The following is a 13278-nucleotide window of genomic DNA, read 5'->3' on the forward strand; positions in this document are numbered from 1 at the left end:
TCCTGGGTTTTGGGGTTCTTTGTTCCCACAGTTGCCAAGTTACTGGCATTGCTAGTGTTGGGCTAGTATGATCGACTGGTTCTTGAATTAGGAAAATGTATGGCCTTGCTAGTCTTCTGTCTGTCACAGCTGAGGAGAACTCGAAAGAGAGTTGCTCTGTGACTCTTTCCTGAACAAAGGATAGGTTTGTTAGTGGGGGTTTTGTTTGTTTTGTGCTTTTAACTTGCATTCCTAATATTTTTAAAAGATCCTAAAATTATAGACTTGGAGACTTTCAGAATTAATGTGCTGAAGTGATTTAAGGAGCATGTTCTGAGTTTAAGGAAGTGATGGGTTAACTGCTTTAAGAAGAATTTCTGAAAGGCAAGTTTGCAGGCTCAGCATCCCTGACTGGGTGTGCCTGGGCAAGCTTTATGTTTCATGTCGGGAGAGGGAAAAGGCAAACTGGAGTTAGGACAGAGGTTCAGCTCTAGGCCTGACTACACAAGAGCAGACAAAGCCCTAAAAAAATAGGCTCTAAAAGTAGTTACTTGGGGGCACAAAGAATACCACCACAGCAGTTGTACACATAAGTTATAAAGATTTGGGACTTCCCCAGTGGTGCAGTGGTTAAGAATTCGCCTGCCAATGCAGGGGACACGGGTTCGAGCCCTGGTCAGGGAAGATCCCACAGGCCGCAGAGCAACTAAGCCCGTGCACCACAACTACTGAGCCTGCGTTCCACAACTGCTGAAGTCCGTGTGCATAGAGCCTGTGCTCCACAACAAGAGAAGCCACCGCAATGAGAAGCCCGCGCACTGCAACAAAGAGTAGTAGCCCCCGCTCACTGCAACTAGAGAAAGCCCATGCGCAGCAACGAAGACCCAGCGCAGCCATAAATAAATAAATTAATTAATTATTTTTAAAAGTTATAAAGATTTACTCCTATTTCAGTTTAAAATATGAAGTTGAATCTTAGATTTATAGAAATCTAATAAGTTGGGGAAATACTGACTTACAGATTTCTTTACTACAGGACTTCTTGTTAGAGTTTTTAATATGTGAATTGCTATGATGAACACTGCAAGAGATAATATAGTTAGTGTTTCCCAAATAACTCTGGAACCTTTTTTGCTTATTGTGGGTAAAATACACATGCTACAAAATTGACCATTTTAACCGTATTAAAGTATAGAATTCAGTGCCATTCACAGTGGCACTGAATACATTCACAGTGTTAGGCAGCCATCACCACTGTCTGGTTCCAAAATTTTTTTTATGGCCCTAAAAGGAAACCCATTAAGCAGTCACTCCCCATCCTGGAACTGTTTCTGATTGAATCCTGAAACTCAATTTGGTAGACATTGCTCTAAAATATTCTGCAAAATATTTGGCATTTGCTACAGTAGCCATTATGGAAGTATTGAACGTTTATTTGAACTAACATTTCTCTAACATTGTAGAACATTTCTAATTTGGGGAAAATAGACATTTAGAGCTTAGAAAAGTTAAATAGCAGATTAGTGTCAGAGCTGAAACTAGAATCTAGTTCTTTTGATATCCTGTGTTCTTTCCACTGTGCCATGCTTCTCAATTCAGCAAGTTAAATTAGTTAGATATCTTATTTAGTGAATTGTTTTGTGTTTTTGTTTCATCAGTGGATAAATTAAGGTTCATAACTGAGACTACACGACAAGCCATACAGTAGTCTGTAGATGGACCATCTGTATACGTTTTCAAGATACCACTTTGGGTGCGATATATAACAGCTAGCCAAAGAGGAGGGTTATTAATTCAGTTATTCATATATCAGTCATTTGTCCTGTTAATTGATCACAAAGTTTTCTCACTCTCAACGTTCTAATGTAAAGTGTCTTGCAAATATAACAAGTCAATTGCAACAATCTTTAAAGATACTTTAGGAAGAAGCTACTTGAAAAATTTGTCACCAGGAGGCTTTCAAGTTAGAGCTGTGAGCATAGTTTGAATTTTAGCTTGGAAGTAACATGCATGTTTTGGTGTTATTTCCTCGAAAAGCATTCTGCATCTCCATAAGCAATTATTAATGATCAGCATATGTCATTGAGCCTTTGGGCTATTGAGACAGAATTAGGGTGACATATTAATGATCTGTTTCCTTTTAGGACAAGAAAGAGATGGCCATCAGTGACTGCAGCAAAGGTACAGCTTTTTGGTCTTGTTGCATGTTAACATACAAAAGCATTACCTCAGCTAGACAAGCAAATAAGGAGGCTCTCAGTCAGGTGTGTACTTGTACACATGTACTCTTCTTCTGAGGCAGTTAAAGAAGAAGCTCTCGGCCTTTCTTAGAGGTACTGCACAGTAGTTGTCTTAGTGTAAGCATGCTTTTGAATGGATAGTTCAGTCAGTTTATCCTGTATTGGTAAATATATGGAGAATAATTCCAAGCTACCTTGGCCACAGAAACAGAGTTTATTCCCTGTATGTCCAAATTACCCTCCTTTGAAACTGAAGTTGAAGATCTTAGTTAGCTGCTATTGGGGTACCTGAATCTGTGTGTTTGGAAGGGCAGTTGCTGTTAGGGAATTGGTACTCTCTTCAGATGTAGTACTTAATCCAGACCTCCTTGCCATCATTTTAATTATCCTTTCAGGTTCCACACAATGAATCAAGCCTCTGCTATCTGAGTTCCATCATGGTCTTTTCGTTCTACCAACTGATGGAGACAGCCCCAGACATAGATCACCATTGTTTTTTCCACAAATTTACTGATAGGCCAGACGGTTGTCTTGTCTTGGTGTGGAGAACACACAATCACTTTCCTTGCATCTTGCTACTCTCATGCGTCTTTCTAGCTAATTACTACTCTTGTAATTTGTGGGTTGTTGTTGTTTTTTTTTTCCATTTTCCTCCTTTGGATAACATTTTCTCTGAGAGAATCATAGAGTTAGAAAGAACCTTATATATTATCTAATCCCACTCTCAGACCAAGCATGAATTCCCTCTTCTGTTTTGTTTTTTAGGTTTTTTTTAACATGAATTAGTCACCCTCTCTACTGGATTTCTTTTCTTTATACTTGGTATTTCTATAGAGTATCTGAATGAAACTGTTACTACATTAGAATCTAGCAAACTTCTTCTGATCTATTTATCTTGGACTGCAACTAATTCTGAATGTACTGTTTTGTTTGGAAGAAGGTGTTTGACCTTAATCTGTGTGAGATGTGTGGGTTTGAAGAGTTTAAATTAGGAACAAGCTTCTGATTTTCAGTTCTTTTCTCTGTAACCAAATGGTGAGAAAATGCCTTGTAAGCCTGATTAGCAGGGTATACACTAGGAAAGAGAATTCATTTCTAGCTGTAACCCTCAGTGTAGGAGCCAAGAAAATGAAAGGAAGGGGGAGGAAAGTGTTTCCAACCAAAGTGTTTTCCAGATTTGTTTTTGGATTTGGTTAAATCAGTATTCATGTGCTTATACTTAGTTGTTATGGGCTGCATATGGGTTGTTGAACCCATAGGCCAAATACATTGACACTAGTATGGTTTATTTGTATTAAGGACCCTTCTCCTCCCACCAACCCCCCAAACACATGCCCACTCAGTGCATAAACCCTGGCAGAGGACTTAGCTTATTTCTGAGGTCATATTTGGAGCCCATTACTACCAGTTATATGGAAGAGTATTTAATGCTAGTCACCTTTGGTCTTTTAGCCTTGGCATAAATAAAGTTTAATTTAATTCTGTTTATATGGATTGAGAAAGAAAATCACAAGTTAGAGTGAAAAGTTGACATTTGAGCTTTTTGTAAAGTAATCATGGGGAATTCCCTGGCTGTCCAGGCTGTCCAGTGGTTAGGACTCGGTGCTTTCACTGCCGGGACCCGGGTTCAACCTCTGGTCGAGGAACTGAGATCCTCTAAGCTTTGAGGCGTGGCCAAAAAAAAAAAAAAAGTAATCATGGGAAGAGTTCTTTCTCTTCAATACATATTTGCATTGTTAGAAGCTATCCACTAGTTGAGAAGGGGGCAGTATCTGAGTTAAAATGTAAATTAGGGGGTTCAGTTTTTTAAAAGAGGCAGTAGAGGTCATTGGAGTTTTTTTTTTTTTTTTCCTGTGAGTATTATGTAGTTGGGAATATTTTAAGAGAATATGATGTGCTGGACTAAGGGGAGGTTGACAGCGTGTAAAGTTGAAATGTTGAGGTTTGGGTTCTTTCAGAAAACCTTCTCCTGAACCAATATCCCCCTCCAACCCCTGTCCCATTTCTCTGGTCTGCTTCATTGAAAGATTGTCTATACCTACTGTGTCTCCTTTGTCTTCTCCCATTCTCTCCTCACGCATCCTTTGGACTTCTGTTTCATTCATGCCCCTGAAACCCTTCTTGTAAAGGTCACCAACAACTTCCTCTTGTTCAGTAGTTGCTTCTCTATCCTCATCTTACTTGACCTCCCAAAAGCATTTAACACAGTGTGTCATTCCTCATTTTCTTCTGTTGCATTGGCTATTCCTTTTTAGTCTCTTTTGCTGGCTTCTCTGTCAGCCTCATCATTTCGGAAGTCCCTAGTTCTTCATCTATAGGGCCCTCTTCTTTTTTTTCCCTCTATATTTTCTCCCTATGTGATCTCATCTAGTTCTGCAACTTTAAATAACCCATCTCTATGCTATAGTTTATATTTTTGGCTCTGCCCTGTAGTCTGGAGCCCTGTATCCCATTGCAAAGTTGACATCTCCTCTGGGATGTCTAGTAGGCATTGCAGATTTAACGTGCCCAGAACAGACTCTGGTGCCTCCACAGTCCCCATGCATGCATGCATGAGTACAACTTGAGGTTAGTTTTTTTCATTCTAATGAATGGCATTATTATCCATTATTTACTTGCTGAAACGAAAACCTTTGGAGTCATCCCGGATTACTCTTTCTTTCATTCCACATGGCTTAATTGATTAGCAGATCCTTTGGGCTCTGATTCAAAGACATTTCCTTAATCTGGCCTCTCCTTTCCGTCTCCACGTTAGCAGCTTAGTCAGCATCCTTTCTCATTTGGACCATTGCAGTGACGTCCCAGCTGTCTCTGCTTCCCCTCGTCCCCTCCACACTGTAGCCAAAGTGATCCTTTAAAACTGTAAATCAGATTATGTCTTAATCTTCTTAATCTGCTTGAAACCATTCCAGTGGCTTCGTATCACACTTAAGAAAAAGTCCAAGCTCCCTTCCCTGGCCAGCAAGGCCTCCGTGACCTGCTTGTTGCGCATCTTCAACCTCATCTCTGCCGCAGCCCTTACCTAGTCACCAGCAAACACGTCACAGTTATTCTTGCTTTAGAGCCTTTACTCTTGTTAGTCCTTTTTCCTGTGTGCTCTTCCTCGGCTTTTCAAATAGCTGGCCTCCCTCAAATAATCCTTTTTCATATTTGACCACTCGCTAAAGTTACTTATTCCCCTCTTCACTTGAATTTACATCTCCTTGTTTTACTTTTCTCTACAGCACAAAACTATCTGAAATTATTTGTATGCCATCTTCTCTTGCCTCCTAGAATAGCTTAAAGCTTCATGAGAACGTGGACGTAGTCTGTTCTGTTTGCCACTAGTATACTCCAGAGATACACTGCACTAGGTGCATATATTAGGTACTAAATAAATAGTTACTGAAAGCGTGAGTGAATTTAAAAACGAGTATATCACTTGAAAAGAAAAAAAGTTCTAGAGCCATGATATTGCTTTCTTTTTTTTTTTTTTTTTTAATTATTTATGTATTTATTTATTTTTGGCTGTGTTGGGTCTTCGTTTCTGTGCAAGGGCTTTCTCCAGTTGCGGCGAGTGGGGGCCACTCTTCATCGCGGTGCGCGGGCCTCTCAACTGTCACGGTCTCTTGTTGCGGAGCACAGGCTCCAGATGCGCAGGCTCAGTAGTTGTGGCTCACGGGCTTAGTTGCTCCACGGCATGTGGGATCTTCCCAGACCAGGGCTCGAACCTGTGTCCCCTGCATTGGCAGGCAGATTCTTAACCACTGCGCCACCAGGGAAGCCCCATGATATTGCTTTCTAACAGAGAAAGAAACAACTCAAAAAAGAATACAAGACTGTAGTATACTTGAACCAAAACGCGGGCACTGGATTATTGGAAAGGTTGTTGTTGGAAAAAGGAGAGGATATTATGTGCCAGTGATCTAAGGGTGTTAGAGCGGGTGTTTGAAGGAACAGTGAGGATTTAGCTAAAAATGTAACCTCAGGAGTCAAGGCACGACCTCAGTAGCTGAGGCCTAGAAAAGAGAGAATGATAGCAGAGTCTGCCACCAAAGTTCTCCCTCAATTTTTTAATGTGTGACTTCAAATTCCCTCTTACTTTTTTACTGTGCCTTGAGCTCTGTGTTTTGGCCTGTTCTGAAGTGGGTGAAGGACAAGTAGGTGGAAAGCAGAACTTGGGTATGGACCAGGGTTTGGTAAACTACAGTCACAAGCCAAATCCAGCCTGCATGCCACCTGCTTTTTTACAGCCTACAAGCTAAGAATGGTTTTTACATTAAATGGTTGGAAATAAAATTAAAAGAGAAGTAATATTTCAAGACACATAAAGATTATGTGAACTTCAAATTTCAGTATACATAAATAAAGGCTTATTGTGATACACCTAACCTTATTTGCTTATGCATCGTCTATGCTTGCTTTCATGCTACAACAGCAGAGTTCAGTAGTTGTAACAGACTGTCTGTCCCACAAAGTCTAAAATCTTTATCATCTGCCCTTTACAGAAGAAGTTTGCCAACTGTAGGTATGTCCTTTGACAAATAACTTTTCCTTATGGACCCATGGAGAATAATAAAGAAACTTGATATAGCTGAGGATGTATAGGCCCTTTTTCCTCATGGTGACAATTATTTCTTCTCTTTTTATAGCAATTCAGTTAAACCCCAGCTATATCAGGGCAATATTGAGGAGAGCGGAGTTGTACGAGAAGACTGACAAGCTGGATGAAGCCCTGGAAGACTATAAATCCATACTAGAAAAAGACCCATCAGTACATCAAGCAAGAGAAGCTTGTATGGTAAACCTAATTTTTTTACAAAAATATTTTCTATTCCTTGTGTTGCTACTCGGTGAATGTTAAATAATCCTTAGAGACACAACTATATGCCATTTCTAAGCTTTTGAGAAGCTTATCAGAATATATGGGAGATAGAACTTTGAAGTGGTGGCCACACACCCACTGTACCGTGCACTATGTAATCTTCATTCTAAAAGTGTTATCTGTGTAAACCTTTAACATCTAGGGTTGACAAGAACTTTATTTCATTGTTGGACTAGGGAAATCTTGTCTACTTGTAGGTGCCTGGTTTAGTTGAAAGTGAGTCTTAATATTATAGGTAACAAATTTCTGGTTTTCTTTTCATCCTTTTCCTTACTCAGTCACCAAGTTTCTATTCATTGTCATATGGCCAGCACATTTCCAATTGAATATATCTTAAACTAACTTTCTTATCTCTCTTAAAATGACTCTAGTTCTTGTCCTTGGCACTAAAAATCCTTTTGCTTCTAAATGACATAATATTTTTTATGTCAGTTGTAAGTTAGCTAAATGTTACTGGTTTTCCTCCCTTTAAAAATAACTGCAGATTTGTGCTTTTACCTTTAGCACCACTCTTTGATTATCTCTAACGCACAGAGCAACATACACTCTGAAGGATATACTGCAGTATTGGATGTGTATATCTTATTGCCCCAAAATAATGCGTGTTCAAGTAAGTTCGACAAACACTGGCTTTAACTAAACAGGTTTCTTCGCTGCCAGACTTTTCAGAGGGCCATTACAATGGAGACGTCCGTTCTGAACCCAGTACGCAGCAGAGGTGGCAGCAGAGGTGGCAGGAGCCGGGGAGCTACAGGAGTCTTTTATTTAAGCCACAGTTCTCGGTTTTGTTTTTTGAATTGAGGGCACTTGCCAGCATTTACAAATGGAAAGATTTTACTAGATAAAAATCTAAGTCGGGCTCCTCTTGAAATTGGAAGATGCGGACAGGCTGGCTCCTCCTTGAGCTCCCACACGCTGGCGTTCAGCTGGAGCTCTCGATTCCACGCTGAGCATGCCCGTCCTATTGCCTTACACCCGGTCCATTACTTATTTACATTTCCTCTCTGGCCCCTGAGGGCATCTGAGCCCCTGCTATACAGGTTCCCATCTAGTTCATGGGACTGTTACTCCACCAAACTGACCTGAGAAATGTTGACTCATCTCCCTGCACTAATATTCTAGGTGGTTTGGGTTTTGTTTTGCTTTGTTTTTATACCCACTTGAGGTGAATTCCTTCAGTAACAACAGATCTTTTGAATAATGGGAGAAGGGCTCGTTGGGGTAATTAAAATACATAAGCAATTTGAAAGCAGTTTTAATCCTTTATCTGACTTTTAACGTATCTCTGAATGGTGTTAGAATTAACTTAAATGTGACATGAGGAAAGGGAATAGAGTTCTTAAAATCTTGGCTAAATTCTTGGTAGCCTTTATCCTTGTCAAATTAGTTTTAAGAGTTCCGTGAAAGGGAGCCTTTTTTTAAAGCTAGCTGTCATGTGCATAAAGAATTTATTTTATCTTGAATTATTACAACTGAGTTAATACTGGACTCCCAGAGTACTTGGGGGCAATTACAGAGCTAAAAGTGACCATAGAAGACTCTAATCTAGATCAGCTGGAGGTGATTTGGTTCCAGGGGACATTTGGCAGTGTGGGGAGGCACTTTGTCATGACTGGGAGGGTACTGTTGGCATCTGGTGGGTGGGGGCCGGGGATGCTCTAAACAGTCTGCGATGCACAGGACAGCCCTACAGCAGTTACCCAGTCCAGAATAGCAGTAGTGCCAAGGCTGAGACGATCTGATGCTTTCTCAACAAATTAGATTATATAAAGAAAGGACTTCAAGTTAAAAAATACAAATGAGCAAAAAAATTAATAATATAAATATCACCTATAATCCCACCACCTAAATATACCCCTGTAAACATCTGGTTTGTATCCTTTCAGACATTTTCTCTGTGTGTGTGTGTGTGTGTGTGTTTTTCACCAAGTTTTTATTGAGGTCCTCCTTGGGCCACTGTGCTAAGAACTGGGAATATAGCATTGAACCAAACCAAACTCCTGTCTCTGTAGCTCCCCCGCAGACAGACATTTGTTTTTCTCTATGTTTAATAGGCTCATGTATATGTACTTAACCTGGTCTCACTTTCACATGAGGTTTTTAATGTTTCTCAAATTCAAAATAAAGCCAAAAGATTTTCACAACCCACGTTTTGGTGCTTTTTCCCTCAGAGGTTACCTAAGCAAATTGAGGAACGTAATGAAAGACTAAAGGAAGATATGTTAGGTAAGTCTGCTTTCCTTACCTTCTCTTGACCATAAATAGCTAGGAAGCCGGGGATGCGGCCATCAGTACTTTTATTCATTAGAGGAGAATACAGCAGTTAGAAATAGCTTTGGGGCCCTTTGTTTGTTGTGGGCACCAGTACTGTGGGGCTAGTGAGTTCTTAGCTATTTTTAATTCTAGAAGGAGCAGTTTGGTTTAGCGTGGATAGCAGCTTTTCAAAAACTAAACTTCCATTTTGTGTGTGTTGTTTGTTTTTTTTTTTGGAAAATTTTCCTGCCTTCAAGAATGCAAACGTAATTAACTCCCAACCTGGGCTGCCACCAACCTCTGTTTCAGATCATGAATTTCATAAAAACAGTTGAATTTCTTCATTTGAGTAAACAACTTCAGGTTTTTTGGTTTTTGTGTTTTTTATTTATCTATCTATCTCTCTATCTATTTATTTATAGACCCAATGGCTGCATTGGGTCTTCGTTGCTGTGTGTGGGCTTTCCCTAGTTGTGGCGAGCGGGGGCTACTCTTCGTTGCGGTGCACAGGCTTCTCGTTGCAGTGGCCTCTCTTGTTGTGGAGTACAGGCTCTAGGCACGCGGGCTTCAGTAGTTGTGGAGCATGGGCTCAGTAGTTGTGGTGCATGGGCTTAGTTGCTCCGTGGCATGTGGGATCTTCCTGGACCAGGGCTCGAACCCGTGTCCCCTGCATTGGCAGGCGGATTCTTAACCACTGCCCCACCAGGGAAGTCCCAACTTCAGGTTTTAAGTTCATTAGGATGCAATCAGTACAAGCCAATACCATGTCAAAACCAAGGGGATTTTTGTTTTGAAAATGGCGTTCAGAGTCCCTTTAGTGTTTGAGAACACATGAGAGGGCAAGAATTAGTAGTAAATAGGAAGGGGGAAAAGACTGTGGGTTGGGGGGTCGGGGAAATGGTTTCGTTTGACCCATGTTTTAGTTACTTCTTATATTTGCCAAAGCATGTTTATAGTTGGAATTAGAGAGTTCCTCTCATGAACCGTCTGCTTGACTAAGGGGAGTAAAGGCTCCTGGACAGAGACCTGCCCAGCATAGTCTGCTTATAACCTGTCTGATAGTTCTCTGTTCAGGACCTCCTATATATTTTTCCTTATGAATATTTTCTAAATCTATATTGTGAATTGCAGTCACATGGGACTAAAGGAAAATCATTTAAAATAAATTGAGCCTGGCCATTTATGGCCTTTAGGCATCAGTATCCAGAGAATGAGACAAATTTCCCCAAAGATCACTCTGATAGCAAAGTTGATTGAGAAGAAGCCACTAACCTAGTCGATCCAAAGCCCTCCGGCCCCTGCTGGATAGACTCAGACTCCAGGGGGAGATGCTTCAGACTTGGGGAGATTTCTGGAGCCTTCCTCAGTTTTTCCAAAATTGGCTCTTTTCCTAATTTACATGTTTAATTAAATTTGACACCATGTTTGAGCAGAAAAGTTATTTTGGAGGTACTTTTTCTTCAAAGAAGAGGGAAAAGAACATTTTCTTACCTATTCACAATGATGCTTTATTTTAGCAAAAAAAAAAAAAAAAAAGGAAAGAAAGAACGAGTTTGCATTTAGCTGAGCTGGATTTCATGCTGAAAGAGATGACTTGGTGAATGAGCATGGTGGATTTGGAAAAGACACTTAGGCACTGGTCTCTGGGTCCATTTGTTTTGAACCAATATGGAAAAATAAAGGGATAGGTATAAATTGAATCTTACTGCCATTGTCAGTTCCAGATGGAATCAAAACTTCCATCTGTCCTTGCCACTCTAAATTCTAATGAGCTGATGTTTCCTGTCTTGTGGCTTTGGCTTTTACTTATGTTGTTCCCTTCGTAAACAACTTAAGTTGCTTGGTAAATAATATGTCAGTTTGTTGTTACACATCAGTAGTCTGAATGGCTGGACTCTTTTATATTCTTTTTTTTCATTATTACTTTTGTCTGTGTTGGGTCTTCCTTGCTGCACGCAGGTTTTCTCTAGTTGCAATGAGCAGGGGCTGCTCTTCATTGCAGTGCGTGGGCTTCTCATTGCGGTGGCTTCTCTTGTGGAACATGGGCTCTAGGCGCACGGGCTCAGTAGCTGTGGCTCACGGGCTCTGGAGCGCAGGCTCAGTAGTTCTGATGCACGGGCTTGGTTGCTCCACGGCATGTGGGATCTTCCCGGACCAGGGCTTGAACCCATGTCCCCTGCATTGGCCGGCAGATTCTTAACCACTGCGCCACCAGGGAAGCCTCTTCCTTTATATTCTTAATGAATATAAGGATCATGAATAAAATATTGGTGCTGGGTGTCACCTCCCGTAGGAGAGCCTTAAAGGGAGAAATCACTCTCAGCCCCACAAGAGCTTTCTGATGTTCTTCCTTCCTTGTTACAGATGAACCAGCTTTGATTCATGTGCTTTGAGATTTTTGGAGGCTGGTCCCTCTAGAAGCGCAGAGTAACGTCACTTGCTTAGAAGTTCTGAGCAAGCTTTTTGCAGTGGACTGCATGATTTTTAGTGCTAGTTTCTCTGGGAATGATGGCTTCTGCTGGAAGATTGGCAGTTAAAGATTTTTAAAACTGCTTAACACCATTTGTCACTGTCATTTACTAAGTTATGTGATTATTTAACAAAATGAGATTGTCTTCGAGTTTGTTTGATAATGTTGACTTGCTTTTCCTTCTCTCTCTGTAACTTGACTTCCTTTTTGTTAGAAAGAAGAGCTACGTACCCCCCTTCTTGGGAAAAAAAATTCTAATTGGAATTATGAATGGGTAGAACATACTTGCTCCTCTCTTCTTAGTCTGTCATTTATAAATGTCATCCTTAGAGCAGGAGTGGAGACCCAGGGTGGCAATCACTCATAGTGCCACAGTCCTTGCCAGAGAGGGGACAATCATGCTGACTTTGGATTTGAGGAAAGGGGTCAGTAACTGGAGTGTTTCCTTTTGTCCTTTTTCTGGGAAGATAGCCTGGCGGCTGTTACAGCCAGGAAATGACTTAAGGGTTTAGTCAGTGGTGTGGTGAGGCGGGAAAGGTGTCCTGGACAGAGCACCCTAAGAGGCTCAGAGCATTTAGCTTCTGTTCCAACCATTCTGGGAGATCTGCTCTTCCTACCTTAGTCGAGAGGCTGTCCTGACCTGGAAAACCTAGAACTGTGACATAAAACTCTTTGATTCCCCCGAAGGATCAAGAGACGTGGGTGAGGCACTGCCCCAGAAACCCTGCCTTCCTTTCACTGGCACCCAGCTGCTCGGCACACACGGGCCTTGTTCCGCATCCAGCCCAGGTTTTCCACTTGTACCATGCCCTCCTTCCACCTTCTTGGAACATGTTGCTGGTCTCCTGATTCCTGAGGTTACTCAGGTGTTCACTCCTGGCCATTAGCATCCTAATGAGTGTGTAGTTGTGAACTGAATTAAGAATACCACCTTGTATGTTCCATGTTCAAAAGCTAGATTTGGAGCCAGAAGTAACTTGTTCATTGTCATTGTGAGGATGCAACAGATCTTTTTTGGCTACTCCTGCGCATTGTGTGCTTCTCTGCAAGTGATAGAGGGTCCTAGAATCAGCTCCCTTGACAAATATCACAAGAGAGCCTCGAAATTGTTACTGTCCCTTAAAACTGCTGAAACCATACATGTGGGTATGGAAATCCAGGCTCTTTTTTTTCACATTTCTCTTCCTGCTGCCCTGCCCAGTACTCATTACAGACTGTACACTTGCCATGCCATGTGCTCTGGCCACTGGAGCATCTCTCAGCCAGTTCATGTTGCTGTCACCCCCTCAGTAGGGAGTGTCACGTTTGGGGTTTCGATGCCCTGCTTTTTGCTTCATTACCTAGTTGCTGCTCCTGTAGCTTCTCCTCTTTGGTAGTTCTTGGTAAGGCTTCTTTCCACTTCCACTTTCACCCAAGAGCTAACTAATATATAAGCATTTGAATTGAGTGTGAATTTTATTTTCTCTATTTTG

General features: G+C 41.2%; 1 protein-coding gene across 1 annotated transcript in view; it reads left to right on the forward strand.

The window, feature by feature from the left end:
* Positions 1-13278, forward strand: part of TTC1 (tetratricopeptide repeat domain 1) — a 55469-nt gene that overhangs the window by 37092 nt on the left and 5099 nt on the right. The window contains exons 5-7 of the mRNA XM_068536313.1: positions 2124-2160; positions 6851-6999; positions 9255-9309. Of these exons, the coding sequence (XP_068392414.1) occupies positions 2124-2160; positions 6851-6999; positions 9255-9309 (241 nt within the window). The remainder of the gene's footprint in view (positions 1-2123; positions 2161-6850; positions 7000-9254; positions 9310-13278) is intronic.

The sequence above is a fragment of the Eschrichtius robustus genome, chromosome 2 (genome assembly GCF_028021215.1).
Source record: "Eschrichtius robustus isolate mEscRob2 chromosome 2, mEscRob2.pri, whole genome shotgun sequence".
Taxonomy (NCBI): domain Eukaryota; kingdom Metazoa; phylum Chordata; class Mammalia; order Artiodactyla; family Eschrichtiidae; genus Eschrichtius; species Eschrichtius robustus.